Genomic DNA, 17,337 nt, shown 5'->3' with positions numbered 1-17,337 from the left:
CAGATCCCTCCTCAGTGTATTCACATGGTGACAGAGGTCAGAGGGTTCACTGACCCACAGAAGAAGGAGTACTTCAGGAAGAGGTTCAGAGATGAGGAGCAGGCCAGAGAGATCATCTCCCACATCAAGACCTCACGAAGCCTCCACATCATGTGCCACATCCCAGTCTTCTGCTGGATCACTGCTACAGTTCTGGAGGAGCTGTTGAAGACCAGAGAGGGAGGAAAGCTGCCCAAGACCCTGACTGAGATGTACATCCACTTCCTGGTGGTTCATCTAAAACTGAAGAAGGCCAAGTATGATGGAGGAGCTGAGACAGATCCACACTGGAGTCCAGAGAGCAGGAAGATGATTGAGACTCTGGGAAAACTGGCTTTTGAGCAGCTGCAGAAAGGTAACCTGATCTTCTATGAATCAGACCTGACAGAGTGTGGCATCGATATCAGAGCAGCCTCAGTGTACTCAGGAGTGTTCACACAGATCTTTAAAGAGGAGAGCGGCCTGTACCAGGTCCAGGACAAGGTGTTCTGCTTCGTCCATCTGAGTGTTCAGGAGTTTCTGGCTGCTCTTCATGTCCATCTGACCTTCATCAACTCTGGAGTCAACCTGATGTCACAACGACAAACAACCTCCATGAAGAAGAAGAAGACTGAAACAACAGGAGTCAAATCTGCAGAGACAATCTTCTACCAGAGCGCTGTGGACAAGGCCTTACAGAGTCCAAATGGACACCTGGACTTGTTCCTCCGCTTCCTCCTGGGTCTTTCACTGGAGACCAATCAGACTCTCCTACGAGGTCTGATGACTCAGACAGGAAGTGAGTCACGGTCCAATCAGAAAACAGTCCAGTACATCAATAAGAAGATTGGAGAGATTCCCTCTGCAGAGAAAAGCATCAACCTGTTCCACTGTCTGAATGAACTGAATGATCGTTCTCTAGTGGAGCAGATCCAATGGTCCCTGAGCTCAGGAGGTCTCTCCACAGATAAACTGTCTCCTGCTCAGTGGTCGGCTCTGGTCTTCATCTTACTGTCATCAGAAGAAGATCTGGACGAATTTGACCTGAAGAAATACTCTGCTTCAGAGGAGGCTCTTCTGAGGCTGCTGCCAGTGGTCAAAGCCTCTAACAAAGCTCTGTAAGTGTAGAGATAGTTGGATTTATTCATCATTGTATAAAAACACTGTCTTTATGATAGGTAAACTTTGAACGGCTGTGGAACCAGTGCTTGATAAATGTCAGTTTGCCTTCACCAAGAATCGCAGCACAAGTGGTGCCATAGTGACATAGTGAAACATACTAATTTAAGTATTCACCAATCTGCGTGTGTGATGCCCACTTGCTGCATATTAACACGACCACGATCCTACATCAGTGGGTGATCAAAGCCCAGTGGCCATCCATGGCCAAGACATTGTGGAGTACCTTGGAGTCTTCGTTGACAGCGACTTGAGCTTGAGCACACGGGTGGCCAATGTCTGTGCCAATATTCATCAGTGTCTCTATTAGGGGTGTAACGGTACACAAAAGTCACGGTTCGGTACGTACCTCGGTTCCCGGGTCACGGTTCGGTACGGTTTCGGTGCATAGGAGTGGTATAACGCCATTCATTAAAGGGGACCTATTATGCTCCTTTTTGCACCAACTAAAATAGTTCCTGGGTGTCTTAAAGACATGTCTGTGACGTGCTTCGGTCAAAATACCCCAAAGATCAAACATCACAGCATTCTCAAAAACAGGGCTCTGCAAAACGGTCTGTTTCAGTGGCCCCTCCCTTTAAATGCAAATGAACCACTCCCTCAGCATTGCGTTACCATGACGATGTCTACTACTAGTACTACCTATACTGATTTGGCCAAAATGTAGTATGCAAACAAAAGCTAAATCTGCAGTAGGCAAAGTGCCAGATCTCCAGTCTGCATCTGACCAGTCTACATTGTGTAATGAAATGTGCCCATGACCTAGTCTCACCCTAACCAAAGATGGTATAGAGTAGTCTTTGCCATGTAGGCTAATGTAACCATGTAACATGTAATATAAAAATGCATAAATAAATATATAAAATAAATTAAAAATATATGCAGAATGGTCAGATCATTGTAAAACAGTTATTTATTGATGTAAATGTGGTGATTTGTGCACATAGACTACAGCAGCACTGCTCCTCTCCTCCTCCTTCTCACAGCTTCACTTTTCATTCAAACTAATTCAACTGCCACAAGATTTAATCAATGAGACCAACATTCTGCTAAATAGACTAACCACACGGCGGTAAACGTCTAAAAAACCTGCGGGTATGTTTATTAGCGAGGGTTTTCTCTACCGCGATGAGCACGGACGCCTGCCCGGCCAAGGAGGCCTGCAGACGGGCTCTGCCTGTGTGAGGAGCCGCTGCAGCTCCAGAGCTCCGGTGCTCCGGCGGTCCAGCGTTACGTCGGTCCGGCGAACAACGTCGGCCCGGCGGTACGTCGCTCCTCACACAGGTACAGCTTCACTTACATGAAACGTCGGCGTAAACTTCTAAATAAAACTTAGTAAAGTGAAGCTACAGCGATAAAACATGCAGGGAAGAAGCAGGAAGTAGTCCGCTCCGCTCTCCGCTGTGACACCAGCCACAACAGAGCAGCATGGGAGGAGGCGGGGCCGGCTGGAGCAGAGACCTCGGCATGACCATGTAGGGGAGTCCGGCACGCATCGACGTAGACGCGAGCTCATGTCAAAAAAAACTCAGCGCAACCGAGTGTAACACGGTGTGCAGAGAAATCCCAATTATCTAGCAGGGTTTACCTCCAAATGCATTAACCTCAGGATATGACACTTCCACGGCCTCTAGAACCATTATCCAACATTTTAAACATATATAAAAGTCCGAAAAGCTGGAAAAGCATAATAGGTCCCCTTTAATTCTAAAGGGAAAAAAACTTGCACTTGACAACTGGCAACTATTATTTTAAAAAAAACAAGAAACTAACATCAATGATGGTTTACACAGTTAATTTAGACTAGATGCCAGTTGCTTTGGTGATGTTTTTGGTGTCTGTGTTCATGTCAAGAGGCTAAAAAGCAGTGGGATAAGTTGTTACACACAAGTTGTCTTTTTCCTTGCACCAGTGATTGACATGTGGGAGGGAGGAAGGGAGGGAGGGGGAGAGGCGGGGGCGGGGGGTGAACATGCGCTAACGTGTTTGATGCGTTTCTAGCGACGCAGCGCGCATCCGTGAAATAGCGCCAACGGACTTTGTCCGATGGACCAGTCGCGAGCTGCTTACACAGCCTATGGTCGCGAGCCGTCGCCGTTGTGTTTCATTGAGAAGCCATGGTGACATAAGAAGCAGCAGCTCCTCTAACTTCACACTCTCATCACCTCTCTTCTTCGTCTGTTATGACGGTTGTGGCAGCTTCGAGGCTCATTACCGCCACCTAGATTGGAGTGAGGACTCAACTTTTTTTTTTAAATATTCACTCAGACGTATTCATCGTGTGACTGTGTGCACCGAACCGTGACCCCGTACCGTGACGGCACGGGACGAATACATATACCGTTACACCCCTAGTCTCTATATCTTACGTAGGCTCAGAGTGTTTGGAGTTTGCAAAAACATTATGTAAATTTTTTATAGAGCAACAATGAGTCAGTACTCCAGTATGGTATCACCAGCTGGTGACATGTCCAGGTCACATGTCTGTTCTAATGATACAGGCTGTGGTCCTGAAATGTGTGTTTCTCTTCTATATTACACATTCTACATCTCGGAGGCAACATTGTTCCACATACGGACTCCCTTCCCCTTTCAAACGGGCAGAGCTCCTTGGGAAACAGTAGTGGAGACACCAATGGAGAATCAGGGTCTGACACACACGTGCACGAAAAAGACAAGCGCACCGTTACAGCATTGTGTTGTGATCGCACATGACGCGTGTCTATATTGAAAGTAAAGAGTTTGTGTGCACACTGGCAGCGGAAAAGATATTTGTAAAATATAACACCTTACCACCTTCACCCTTTTCATGTCGTGCACCCCCTAGCGGCGGCTTGCGCACCACACGTTGGGAATCCATGGTCTACTGTATGAGTGGGATTGTCCAGTGTTGGTCTGTGTTTACTCCATTAGTCTTTTTATCTGATGTACGTTTATACTGTAACCGCTCCTTATCTCTGGGACAAATTTCTCCCTGGTGGAGACCAACAAAGTAACCTAACCTTTTCAACAGGACAGAAAATAAATTCCTTTCTTCTTTAACTCCTCATGATCATCTCTTCAGACTGAGCGGCTGTAACCTCTCAGAGAGAAGCTGTGAAGCTCTGTCCTCAGTCTTCAGCTCCCAGTCCTCTAGTCTGAGACACCTGGACCTGAGTAACAACAACCTGCAGGACTCGGGAGTGAAGCTGCTGTCTGGTGGACTGGAGAGTCCACACTGTAGACTGGAGACTCTGGACCTGAGTAACAACAACCTGCAGGACTCGGGAGTGAAGCTGCTGTCTGGTGGAATGGAGAGTCCACACTGTAGACTGGAGACTCTCAGGTGAGGATCCATCCAGCTGTTTATCTGATGCCACTTGAACACAGCAGCAGGTGTTGACAGAGGGTTCCTGTGTGTTGTTGTGTGTGTTCAGTCTGTCAGGATGTCTGGTCACAGAGGAAGGCTGTGCTTCTCTGGCCTCAGCTCTGAGCTCCAACCCCTCCCATCTGAGAGAGCTGGACCTGAGCTACAACCATCCAGGAGCCTCAGGAGTGAAGCTGCTGTCTGCTGGACTGGAGGATCCAGACTGGAGACTGGACTCTCTCAGGTATGGAGAGGCTGCTGCAGCCACACACACTGTCTGATAGAGGAGGAGGAGCTGGAACATTTTCTATGGCCCCGTTCACACCTGGTCACACCTGGTATTAACATCTGTCTCAGGTGATCCAGGCATTGATGACATCAGATCCCATCAATCTGACCATATCCAGAGGTGGTGTAGGCCACAGTGAAGCCCACTCCACTGACGTCCTCTGTCTCAGTCTGACTCGTCCCAACACAGTTAATACTGAAGCCAAAATCTCAGAGTGTTTCAAACATGAGCTGTGCAGCTTTCATCAGTCACAGTGATGAACTACTGGGATCAGGAGTTTCTCCTCATGATGACTTCAGTGTCTCATCATGACTCACTGTGTCATATTCAGGAGAAGAGATGTCAGTGATAAAAGCAGCTGTTGGCAGCTGTGCTCTGAGTCTCTCCAGATGTTTGGATCAGACTTTATTTCAGAGTGTATCAGGAAACATTTCAGCTGCAGCTGGTTGAACTGCTCCTGAACCAACAGAGTGTTTGACCTGAACAGTCCCAGAGACTGTAGACACCTGTTGAGTGTGGACACACTAACAACAACACAGCAACAAGAATCAAAGCATGTCCACTGCTCAGAGACATTCGTCTCCCAGCGTCTCCAACCAAGGAGGAAATAAGAGACAGAAACCAGGCGGCACCATCAGGTCTCTGTCTGGTCAAATATTGATGATCAATAATCAGCTCAGTCTCTCTGAGATCCTGATCTTGTCCTGATGAGATGTGTTGTTGTGTTGAGGAGACAGTCAATCACAGTGTGACATCCAGATGTCCTCACTGTCCAGAGGTCTGGAGCTGTCAATCAGAAGACAGTGAGTGTATAGTCCAGGCAATTTAGCTCATTTTGGACACTAAAATAGAAATAATTGTCACAGAATGTTTTTCACCATACATCATTTCTATGACGTGTCTAGAACAACATACTAAAAGTCCCAAGAAATCCTAGTTGGGGAAATATGTTTAATTCGAATCATTGTTTACTGTATAAAGTCTATGGTGCCGACAACAATACACCCCAATGGGGCTATTTTTTTCCTTTACTCCTATCATAATGAAACTTTACATGATGAAAGTATCCATGAAATGTAACATTTTTTGTATTACAAGTTTCTTTGAAAATGAATTTGAATATGCAAATGAGCCTTACACTAATCAAATATGCCCAAAATACACCCGAATAGGCTTATTTTCATCCTTTACTCCTACCACAATGAAACTTCACACAATAAAAGTATACATGAAAAGTAACATTTCTGTATTTCAAGTTTCTTGGAAAATTAATTTTAAATATGTAAATGAGCTCAACACTAATTGACTTATGGTCAAGTAGCCATAAAGCCACAAGCAGCAAAAACAGGGGCCAAATAACTTAGTTCTTAGTCCCGCTCATATGTTGTTGAACATAACAGCATATTTAATATAACATCACATACAGTCGTTGAAACGACTTTGATGAATTCTGACTTTCTTCTGATGTTCTCTGCAAACTGGGAGGAAAGTCGTTAGGTAAGGCTTGTTCGCTAATAATAAAAAAAGAATTAAAAAAAGAATTTAGAAAGCAACTGGAGACAAGACTGTGCAATTAATTCTTAAGGTCAATATAGGTCTTTTAAGTGTGGCAAGTGACAGCACTCAGTGCATAGGCTAACTTATTGAATGAACATTAATGTGTTAGTTATTTGGCCCCTGTTGCTGCTTGCGGCTTTATGGCTTCTTGACCATAAGTCAATTAGTGTTGAGCTCATTTACATATTTAAAATTAATTTTCCAAGAAACTTGAAATACAGAAATGTTACTTTTCATTTATGCTTTTATTGTGTGAAGTGTGATTGTGGTAGGAGTAAAGGATGAAAATAAGCCTATTCGGGTGTATTTTGGGCATATTCCATTAGTGTATTGCTCATTTGCATATTCAAATTCATTTTCCAAGAAACTTGTAATACAAAAAATGTTACTTTTAATGTCTATTTTCATTTTGTAAAGATTCATTGTGGTAGGAGTAAAGGAAAAAATAGCCCCATTGGGGTGTATTGTTGTCGGCACCATAGACTTTATACAGTAAATAATGATGCAAATTAAACATATTTCCCGATTCCGAACTAGGATTTCTTAGGACTTTTAGTATGTTGTTCTAGACACCTCATAGAAATGATGTATGGTGAAAAACCTTCTGTGACAATTAGTCTGTCGTAAAACGCTATTTTGCCTGGACTAGTAGTGAACAGTGTAATAATCAGTGTTTGTGGCTGAATGTGTGTGTGATCAAACAGCTGTTTTCAGACTGTGTGTGTGCTGACTCCAGATCAGATGAAGCCACAAAGTGGCTCCTTAATGAAAGTCTCCAGCAGCTGGAGCTTCACTTCCTGTCTGAGTCCATGTGCTCTGAGCTGAGCCTGCTTCTCTCTGCTCTACAGTTTCTCTGCTTCCTCTGGACTCTGACTTCAAGTCCAGTCAAAATGTGTGGACAGGTTTGATGGAGCTCAGGACTGGTCCTGAGGACGGCTGCTTTGTTCCACATGATGTGACTGATCTCAGTGAGTCAGTGTGTTGCAGCTGATCTGTGTGAAGAGCAGAGAAGAACAGAGTCATTGATCATGAGATCCTGATCCGTCCTGTCACTGTGATCAGATGGTTTCTATTAGAGCTCCTTCATCCACTCACTGCTGCTGTGGCTCCTGTGGAAACCTGCTCACAGCCTCATTCTTCAGCTTCCTGTGGAGTTTTCTTCAGACAAACACAAGTTGTGTTCACACTCAGTGTTTCTCACTAAACTCACTGTGTGTTTCACTGAGCTCTAACAAACGTGTTGAGTGTGTTTCCTTCCTCATCAAACACTGAAACCACACTGCAAAAATTCAAAATCTTACCAAGAATATTTGTCTTATTTCTAGTCAAAATAAATCTAATTATACTTAAAATAAGACTCATCACATTTAAAAAATAGCTTGTTTTTAGACACTTTTTAATTTTTTCAAGCAAATTTTCCACTTTAAATGAGTAGAAAAATCTGACAGTGGAGCAAGTTTTTCTTTCTTATTACAAGCACAAAAAACTTGCTTTCACTGGCAGATTTTTCTACTTATTTTCTGATTTTGAGTTTTTGCAGTGCATCCACTGCTCACAGCTGCACTCTTCTTCTTTCCTGGTGCATTGTGGGATATCTGGGCTGGTCAGCTCCACCTGTTGTGTCTTCATCTTCTTTGCTGTGACGTGTGTTTGTGCAGCTTGAGAGTCAGAGAGTGAAAGTGTGTGTCTCACACTGCAGTGACATCAGATGGAGAAAAGACATGATGAAGTGTTTCCTCCTGGTCTCCTCCTGCTCTGTATCATCACTAGATAAAGACTCCAGCTCCTTCTTCTCTGTGCTCAGTGTTCATCCAGACATACCAGCCTCCATGTGAACACAGTGATAAAACAGTGTGTGTGTGAGAGCCATGTAATGTCCATGTGTGCATGCTGACAGAGAAGGTGCTGCTCTGACCCCCCTCCTCCTTTCAGGGTGGAGCCTGCTGGAGTCCCATGGTTGACACCAGGTCTGAGGAAGTGTAAGTCTGTTTTTACTTTGATTCATGGAAACGAGGGATGCACATGTTGAACCGTTTAACCGTTAACCGATAACAAGAACTTTGACCGATTAATACTCTCAGTTTTTTTTTTTATTAGCTCCTTGTCGTCAACATGGGGGCGTGTTGACACGTGCAGATTTCCACGTGCCTTCAGTCATATTTCGTGGTAAAAAGTTCCACAGGAGGACTGACAGTATGTGCAGCAGCCCCCGTGAAGGAAGGTCAGACCATAAATGTAGCTACACAGACATAGATGTGAATCACCTGTAACAACGGCGCTGAAAACAATGAAAAAAGTAAATAAAAGAGGAGGCTGATGCAGCTCTCCTGCAGCTCCACAGAGGAGCTCTGCTGCTCCTTCAGTCTGGTGTTTGGCTGCACTTGAATGAATTCATTTATTTAAAACAGGGACAATGCACAAAAAAACATTCATCTTGTAAAACAAGAAGAGCTGCTTTGAGCCAGGTTATAGCAACAATTGCTAATTTCCGCCTGTAGTCCCTGGGCAGGTAAAGTGCTAAACAGATACAATATTAAGATTAATTGAAATAAGACATAATAACCATAATATTTAAAAAATTGACAGAATGCACTAATAAAAGCAGAGAAACAAGAGCGCCAAATCATAAAGTGCACAATAGGGACTAACAGCACATACACTCTCTCTCACTCTCATCACACATTCAAACACATACACATACAATACACAGATAACAATCATCCTCCTCTAATAACCACACTCATAGCCAGACACATACACACACTCACATAATACTCAACAATGTGTGCAAACTTGCTTACTTAGTAACCAGCGCTTTGACAAGCATGAGAATGTGTGAGGATTTGTACATAGAATAAGTTGTGTGGGAAGGACATTCCACTGACTCATGGCCACACAGGAAAAAGAAGAGCTGCCAAACTGAGTTCTACTACACTCACCCCTCGTAACAGATCTAGTTAGACGTACTGTGTTACTTTGTAACTAAAACAGTTCTACATTGGACGATCTAACCTCCATATGAGTGATCAGCTGAGACAGAGCAGAGTGGATGTGGCACTGATCAGCTGTCACAGCGCACGTGTGTATTTAAAGCAGTAGTAAGCGATCCGGTCGTTTTGGCTAATGCTGCGTTCCAGGCAGGCTTTTGAAACCATAAATTACAGCTTCAAGTCACGACTTACGACTTTGTAGCGTTCCAGGCAACCCACTCGTGTTTTTCCGACCTGTTTTACCTGTGAAAGTCACTATAACGGCCACTCGTAACTTCTGACCCATGAACTCGTACCAGATCGAACTGGTACGAGTTCACAGGTCGGAAAAACACGAGTTACGAGTTGCCTTGAACGCACCATAACGTCTTGTCAGCAGATGGAGTTAGCAGCCCCCGCCCTCGTCATGGATCTATTGGTCCTCGTCCCTACGTCGCCACATTCAGGCGCATCCCTTGGCTGCACACACAGAGAGGACTGCCCCTTTATGCCGTTCTCTCTCCTCATTGGATAAAACTTGTAGAATACGAGAAAAGTTTTCTCCTGGGCTCAGAGCAGAGCAGAGTGACTGACAGACCCGTGTTTCGGTCCAAACACTCTATAGAAGTGATTGCTGTCGGAAGATATAACTATTTAAGACTTATATTAACACAAAAATATCGCTTACTTCTGCTTTAATTTATTAAATTTAATTTAAAATTTTTAAAAATTAATTTAATTTAGTTCAACATTTTGGCAAATTGGCCCATTGCCATAATTCCTATAGTCATAGCAGTAGGTTCGTTACCTTTAATTGTCGGTGCAAGCTATTTTTAGAACGGAGCAGAGCTGTGAGCTGCTCAGAGCTACGCTACGGAGGCTCATTATGGGATTTCTTGGTTTCCCTCATCAAACTCATCAAATACACAATCCAACAACTCCACAACGCTCTGGTGGACAAGTTGTGAGCTGCACATTCACCACGCTATGAGATAATAACACAACGTTACCACACAGAGTTGTTTTAGAACCCTGAGCAGCTCACGGCTCTGCTCCGCCGTTCTAAAAATAGCTTGCACCGACAATTAAAGGTACAAACCTACTGCTATGACTATAGGGATTATGGCAATGGGCCAATTTGACTAAATGTTGAACTGTCCCTTTAATAGCAAAAAAATAGAAATGGAGCGTCGTAATCTTATCGGTTAACGGTTAATAATCGGTTAACGAGCGTCGGTTATCGGTCATCAAACTGTCAATAACTGATCAATGATCAATAACTGCAGCTGTGTCTTGTTCTCTCCATCAGATTCCTGTCCACTCACAATCGACACAAACACAGTGCACACAAAGATCAAACTGTCTGACAACAACAGGAAGGCAACAGGTGTGGAGGAGCATCAGTCATATCCTCGTCATCCAGACAGATTTGACCGTCGACCTCAGCTGCTGTGTTCAACTGGTCTGACTGGTCGCTGCTACTGGGAGGTCGAGAGGAGAGGAGACGTTTTTATATCAGTGAGTTACAAAGGAATCAGAAGGAAAGGAAACAGTGGAGACTGTGTGTTTGGATGGAACGATCAGTCCTGGAGTCTGAACTGCTATGATGGTGGTTACACTGTCTGGCACAATAACACCTCCTCCTCCTCCTCCTCCTCCTCCTCCTCCTCCTCCTCCTCCTCCTCTGTCTCTAACAGAGTAGCAGTGTATGTGGACTGTCCTGCTGGCTCTCTGTCCTTCTACAGAGTCTCCTCTGACTCACTGATCCACCTCTACACCTTCAACACCACCTTCACTCAACCTCTCTATCCTGGGTTTAGACTCTACTGGTCTGATTCGTCAGTGAGTCTGTGTTGAGTGAAGCAGAGTCTCCTCCTGTCACAGAAACCTTCTCTCTGTTGAACAGACAGTTCAGTCTCTACACGTCTGTCTCTGTCTCTCACTCACGTCGTCTTCACAGGACAGAGATGAACACAGTTTAATAATGAACTCATCAGCGTCATGGCAACAGAAAAATCACTGGGACCTGAAAAACAAGAAGAAGTTTATGAGAATCACTGAGAAGAGTTTAAAAAACCAACTGATTTAATCCATGAATGTAAATAATCTGATGTGAAATAAACAACAACGTGATTTAATAAAGAATCAGTAAATAAACAAATTAATAAACAAACATTTACATGTCGACATTTATTACTGGATTTATTTTGAGATTCATTTCCTGGCAGATTTTAATTCATTCATCAAGTTTTGACTAAAATGTCTCTCCATAGGCGTCAACGTCTTATTCTGAAATTGTTCACTGCTGCCAATGTGTGACTTTACTTTGTAGAATGTTTATCAGTTGTTTTTCCTCTAGTTGTTAAAGGGATAGTTCACCCAAAATTCAAATTTCTGGGAGAATTTTCAGAGTCCTCCGTTCCTTCTCTGAGTTACGGGGGGTCGGCGCAGCAGTATTTGTCCATATGATGGTTGTGAATGGATAGCAACTTTTCTTCATCCAAAAAGACACACCAAAAAACATCCAAATACCTCCACACAGCTCGTCTGTAATGACCCTCTTGTATTGAAGCCCCGACATGAGAAATTGTTCCCAAAAAAAATTAAATAAGTATGTTTTAAGCTTGTTTGTAGCAGAAGCTCCCAGTGTCTCAGTTCACTGCTCTTCCTGTGTCGCGGAACAATTTCTCATGTCGGGCGGCGACCTAAAGCACCAGAAAAGAGACCAAGATGGATCACTGCAATCCGGAGAAACGGCTGGGCTCCTGGCAACGACTCCTGGATTTGCAGTTCACATTTCGTGTCAGGTAACTTTAAATGATGTTGTATTTTTGGGCAAAATCATTTCATTACATGTATTGGCCAACGTTTCCCCAGTAAAACTCTGAACGCTAGCGTCTTTCATTTAGCTACATCATAAAAATAAAACTGTTTGACTTTATTTCCTGGACTGTCATCATTTATGCTAATTACCTGTAGTGGGAATAACAGTTGGATTGTTTCGCTGGCATTTTGTCAAGTGTCTAATAAAAACAAACGTTTTTTCTGTTGGTCCTGCCCACAGTTAAAGCTACTGCAGGTATATTCATAACATCATACAAGCTTACTATCAAAAAAAAAAAAAAACACTGAAAAATTAGAAAAGTAGCGTTTTATTTAGCCTAATATATAAAGAAAGTGACTAAACCTCCATAAATGAACTTTCCTTTGGGGTTAATAAAGTAATTCTTATCGTATCTTAAAGTCCAAATGTAGGTGTAGGTAACCCTTTTTTCTAATTGTTATTATTCATTAATCATACTCTATTACAAATACTGCTTTTTTTTATTGCTGTTGCTCTTTATTATCTGTGCTATACTTCCTTTGCTGTTGTCTGCTGCTGCAACCTTGTAAATCCCCTCCTCTGTGGGACAAATAAAGGACGATCTTATCTTAACCCTAACCCCTAACCCTAAAACTGAACTTACATAATATTATTTATAGTGTTTCTAATGGTTCTTCTCCCTGGCTTTCTGGAGACGACCACAGCCGTGATGTTTGTCTTTGCCTCATAAAGCAGGTCAAAGGTCAGAGAGGACTGAGGCCTTGAACTGAGCCCACTGGCAGCAGAGACATTTACAAACCACAGGTCTATTCTTACCACTCACATGATGAACCTATTTCTGTGCTGTCAGGTAGGGAGGGGGGGGGGGGGGGGTCAGATGATCTATCTCTACAGATCACAGATAAATAAACACACACACACAAAAACATCAATCACATATAATATATATTTTAATTTTTGTAGAAAAAATAGTTAATAAATCATGCAGTCGGTACATCTCTGGAGCCATCTCACATTCAACACATCATCATCATCATCATCATCATCATCATCATCATCATCATCATCATCATCACAAACACTCCCCACATGAAACTCAGATTAGAACCGTTCTCTTTAAAAGCAGTGAATATAGTTCTTTCTTATGTGATCGTCTCAAAACCGATATTTACACTTGAACTAAGTCATAAATATGATAAAATGAGAATAACGTTTAGAAATGAAGATAAATACGCTGCCAGGAGGCCAGGAGGAGGCACTGTATCTATTAAACAGCTGAGAGATTCAAGTAAAAACTCTTCACTTTGACTCCAGCTCAAAAAACAGAAGAATAAAAACTATTTCTTTACTTCTTTGAGCTGCAGAGGTCAGACACTGCAGCTGCTGCTACTTCCTGTTTGAGATCAACCAATCACAACTCTTATAATAACCATAATAATAATAATAATAATACATCAGCTAAAAGCAGCATCAATAACAACAGCTTGAAGATTTGTATTTATCAAGGTTTCAGATTAAATCTGGCATGGATTTGATTCTCTATCACAGTCTAAACATCGTCACTGTCTCAGTCTTGTATCATCAACAGGTTTCCTGTCACATCGTCTCTGTTTGTGTATTTATATACAACAAATACATCACATTGTTGGTATTGTTAGTGACAGTGGGTTTTCACACTTGCTCAGCTGCATTTCAGAAATAACACTTACACTGCTCTTATTGCACACATGAGAAAAAACAACACAAACACCCTTTAGCTTTGTAATAATTCAGCAACTCTTATGTCCAGCATCGCTCTCTAATAATAATGACCAGAGCATAGTGTAACAGGAAGAAGAAGAAACAAAACACTGCCCCCTACTGAGCAAAAAGTAGTAGTTACAGTACAGTTAGTCCGTCTGTCTAACCTGCCTCTGCCCTTCACTCTTATATTTATATTTATATTTATATATTCTACTATAATATACAACATGTGTTTGTCTGTGCAGATGAAGAAGTCTTTAAACCACGGTGTGCAGGTTAGTAGCTGAGCCTCGTCTCTGGTTTTATACCATGACGTCATGGTTTTAAAGATTAACAATCTATATATTGATTGATTGTAACAGGAGGAATCCTGACACCAGCGATATGGATTTAAGTTCCCTGATGTAACGACGTCGACTTTACAACAGGAACAGAGTGAAAATATCTTTAGTTAAAGGTAGATTATTAAAAACAGATATAAACCAGCCAAAAAAAAAAGTAATGGATCCCTAACAACAACACATTGACATTTACACTGGTTAATGTTTGATGGGGAGTCTGAAGTCACACCTGGTTTAGTTTCTACTAGATACCTGAGCAGAACCTGAACAGTCTGGTGCAGTCAGATCAGATCTGGTCTGAGTTGTTGCGTTGTGCCCTTCGTCACAGACCATCATCAAGGTTTCTTAGTGTGTTTGTATTGGACCCTGGTCGTACAGCGATTGGTGCAGCCGACTGTGTCATCACATCATCATCATCATCATCAAAGTCTGAGGCCCTGGGGGCTTGAAAACGCAGAAAAGTGACGCTGTGCACGCAGATTTGATTTGATTTGATTTGAAGCAAATTGAGAACGCAACAACGCCACTTTACACTGCAAAAACTCTACATCTTTCCAAGAATATTTGTCTTATTTCTTGTCAAAATGTCTCATTTCTAGTCAAAACTAATCTCTTTTCACTTAAAATAAGACTCATCACCTAAAAATTAACTTGTTTTTAGATCATTTTCACTTAAATTCACAATAAATAGAAAAATCTGCCAGTGAAAGCAAGTTTCTTGTGCTTGTAATAAGAAAGAAAAACTTGCTCCACTATCAGATTTTTCTACTTATTTCAAATGAAAATCTGCTTGAAAAAAGTAAAAAGTGTCTAAAAACAAGCTACTTTTTAATGTGATGAGTCTTATTTTAAGTAGAATGAGATTGTTTTGACTAGAAATAAGAGAAATATTCTCGGTAAGATTTTTGAGTTTTTGCAGTTTGAACGTTTCCATGTGAACGAACTCTTTAACGGGTCAATAATGAAAAGCAGGAGCTCCTCTCAGCTCTCTGCTTCCTGTCTGATCCTCTCAGCTAATTATTATTATTACATTCAGTCTGTTATCTCCTTGACAACATCCAGAAGCTTCACCTCAGACTCTGCACAGAACGTGTTTTTTCTCCCGTTGTTGTGTAGAAACTGAATATTCAGAGGTTTTCTGACTCTTGAAGACATTCCTCATCTGTCATGGTCGTTTTCAGACCAAATAACTGATCAATTAATCAATATAATGATCGATCAGTGATGAGATAGTTCCGTGGTGTCGCTGTCATTAACTACACCTGGTCCATGTTATGTATACACTCTCCATAAACGGGTGTTTTATTTTGAAGGGTGCCGTCCGTGCCGTCTTTTCAAAGTAAAGGTCAGCGCAGGTTCACAGGTTTAAATAAAAGGCACTGACATGAACATTCAGATGAACTCAGGTGTTCTCTCTACTAGGGATGTCACCATTACTTGTTTTTCACAGTTAATCATGGTATTAAACGCCACAATTAATTAATCGTAAAGATTCCTAAATACCGTCACTTTCCAAAAAAAGATTATGTCTGAACCGTATCGGCAGATGTGGCACCAAAGTAAAGGTAAATGCTCAGATACTGGTCCATACGTAACATTGAATTGGTAGAAATATAAATGCTAGAGTCAGTGTCATTTGTAATAATAAAAAAAAAAGATTAAAATTAACTTAAACATTTGGTATCGGAGACAATTAATTAATGAGTTATATATTTCCAACACTTTAATAATTGGTCGTATTTTAATAGATAGCCTACTTTGTGGAAATAATTAGTAACGTAATATTCTCTAAAAAGAAAAAGAAAGACATATTTGATTTTTGCTAATAAAAAGCCAAATAAGTTACACACTGGGGCTTTAACCATAAATGTTTCCTGTCGTTCTTCTTTCACCAAATGTCTCAAATGTGAGATAAAAGAGGCTAAACAACGACTTCACATCACATAATAAGCTTCATTGCCGGGGATCGAACAGTGTGTAAAGAAATGAGAACAAGTTTTTTTCTCCAAACAAAATATTTACTAAACACACAGAAAACAGAGTATTTCTATCACGTACTATACTACATAGACACACTCAGTGTTTACCGTTGTGTCTCCATGTACGTGAGCACCACCTCAGACAGAACCAGGGTCGGAGCGGACCGGTCCAGACCGGCTGCAGCCAGCGCCTCCTCCAGCTGCTCCTCCTCCCTCAGGTCCACTCCCAGCAGACGGTACCGACCCACACACACACACACACACACACACACACACAGGATAGTTCAGGTACGTTACTCACAAATACTGTAGTAATAGTAATATTTATTACAGGTAGAAAGAGGAAATCACTTTATATTCAGTTATTGAGTGTCTAAGTAGCATTAATCTGTTTCATTCATGTTCTTGGTGATAAAGAACTAATTACAACTGCTACATCATCTAAAACTCATCATGTTATCACCACATTCAATAAAAAAATTAATAAAAAAGAGAATCTCAATATGGAAAAAAAACTTTTTAATGTTTTTTCTTGGAAAGAAAAAAGACCTGATTCATTCTCTGGGAAACCAACTTAATCCATATATAGAAATAGTATTTTCATTATAATTCTACTGTTTTTTATTCTACTGTTATTGTTTCTCTGAATGATTTCTTTGATAAAAAGGTATTAAAACAAAACAATAAAACTTAACACACTGTGTTGTTTGATATGTTTTAATTGAGTCATGTTTGTCAGATGAATGAAGGAAAAAGTTCATATGTCCCTGTGAATTATTGTGAAACAAAAACATAAAGTGGTTGATCTGGAAATAAGATAATGAGTAAATATACTGAACTGCTGCTACATAGTTACTGTATAGAGTTCAGGTTTAAATGTGTTGTTCACTGGTAAAGTAAAATCAATGTTCAACATGTTCCTCTGAACTGTAACGTTAGTAGTGATGGAGTAGCTGCAGCAGCATGTCATGGAAATACTCCAGGAGCTACTTAGAGTGCAGTACTTAGTAACGGAGTACTTAGTTACAGTTCCTCGGTACAGTAACGTTACAGTAACAGTAGCTACTTAGAGTGCAGTACTTAGTAACGGAG

General features: G+C 41.5%; 2 protein-coding genes across 2 annotated transcripts in view; both read left to right on the top strand.

The window, feature by feature from the left end:
- Window positions 1–11,246, top strand: part of LOC146965667 (NLR family CARD domain-containing protein 3-like) — a 54,621-nt gene extending 43,375 nt beyond the window's left edge. Inside the window, exon 7 of the mRNA XM_085765087.1 lies at window positions 11,222–11,246. The gene's annotated coding sequence lies outside the window, so the exon portion shown is untranslated. The remainder of the gene's footprint in view (window positions 1–11,221) is intronic.
- LOC146965666 (NLR family CARD domain-containing protein 3-like) lies at window positions 634–15,408 on the top strand. The gene is made up of 3 exons (XM_085765086.1): window positions 634–1,136; window positions 4,262–4,494; window positions 15,383–15,408. The coding sequence occupies exons 1-3, from the start codon at window positions 634–636 to the stop codon at window positions 15,406–15,408; spliced, it is 762 nt and encodes a 253-aa protein (XP_085621212.1).
- The last annotated feature ends 1,929 nt before the right edge of the window (window positions 15,409–17,337 follow it).

Source organism: Trachurus japonicus, chromosome 21 (assembly GCF_045865225.1).
Source record: "Trachurus japonicus isolate A0001 chromosome 21, Traja_1.0".
Classification (NCBI taxonomy): Eukaryota; Metazoa; Chordata; class Actinopteri; order Carangiformes; family Carangidae; genus Trachurus; species Trachurus japonicus.
The sequence above is the reverse complement of the archived record's forward strand: the minus strand, read 5'-3'. Positions and strand labels throughout refer to the sequence as shown.

Excerpts from the sequence above, each read along its gene's own strand:
- LOC146965666 (XM_085765086.1), top strand. The coding sequence starts at position 634 with ATGAAGAAGAAGAAGACTGAAACAACAGGAGTCAAATCTGCAGAGACA. Across the intron at positions 1,137-4,261 it reads AAAGCCTCTAACAAAGCTCT|ACTGAGCGGCTGTAACCTCT; the intron begins GTAAGTGTAGAG and ends TCATCTCTTCAG. Across the intron at positions 4,495-15,382 it reads GCTGTCTGGTGGAATGGAGA|AAACTGAATATTCAGAGGTT; the intron begins GTCCACACTGTA and ends GTTGTTGTGTAG.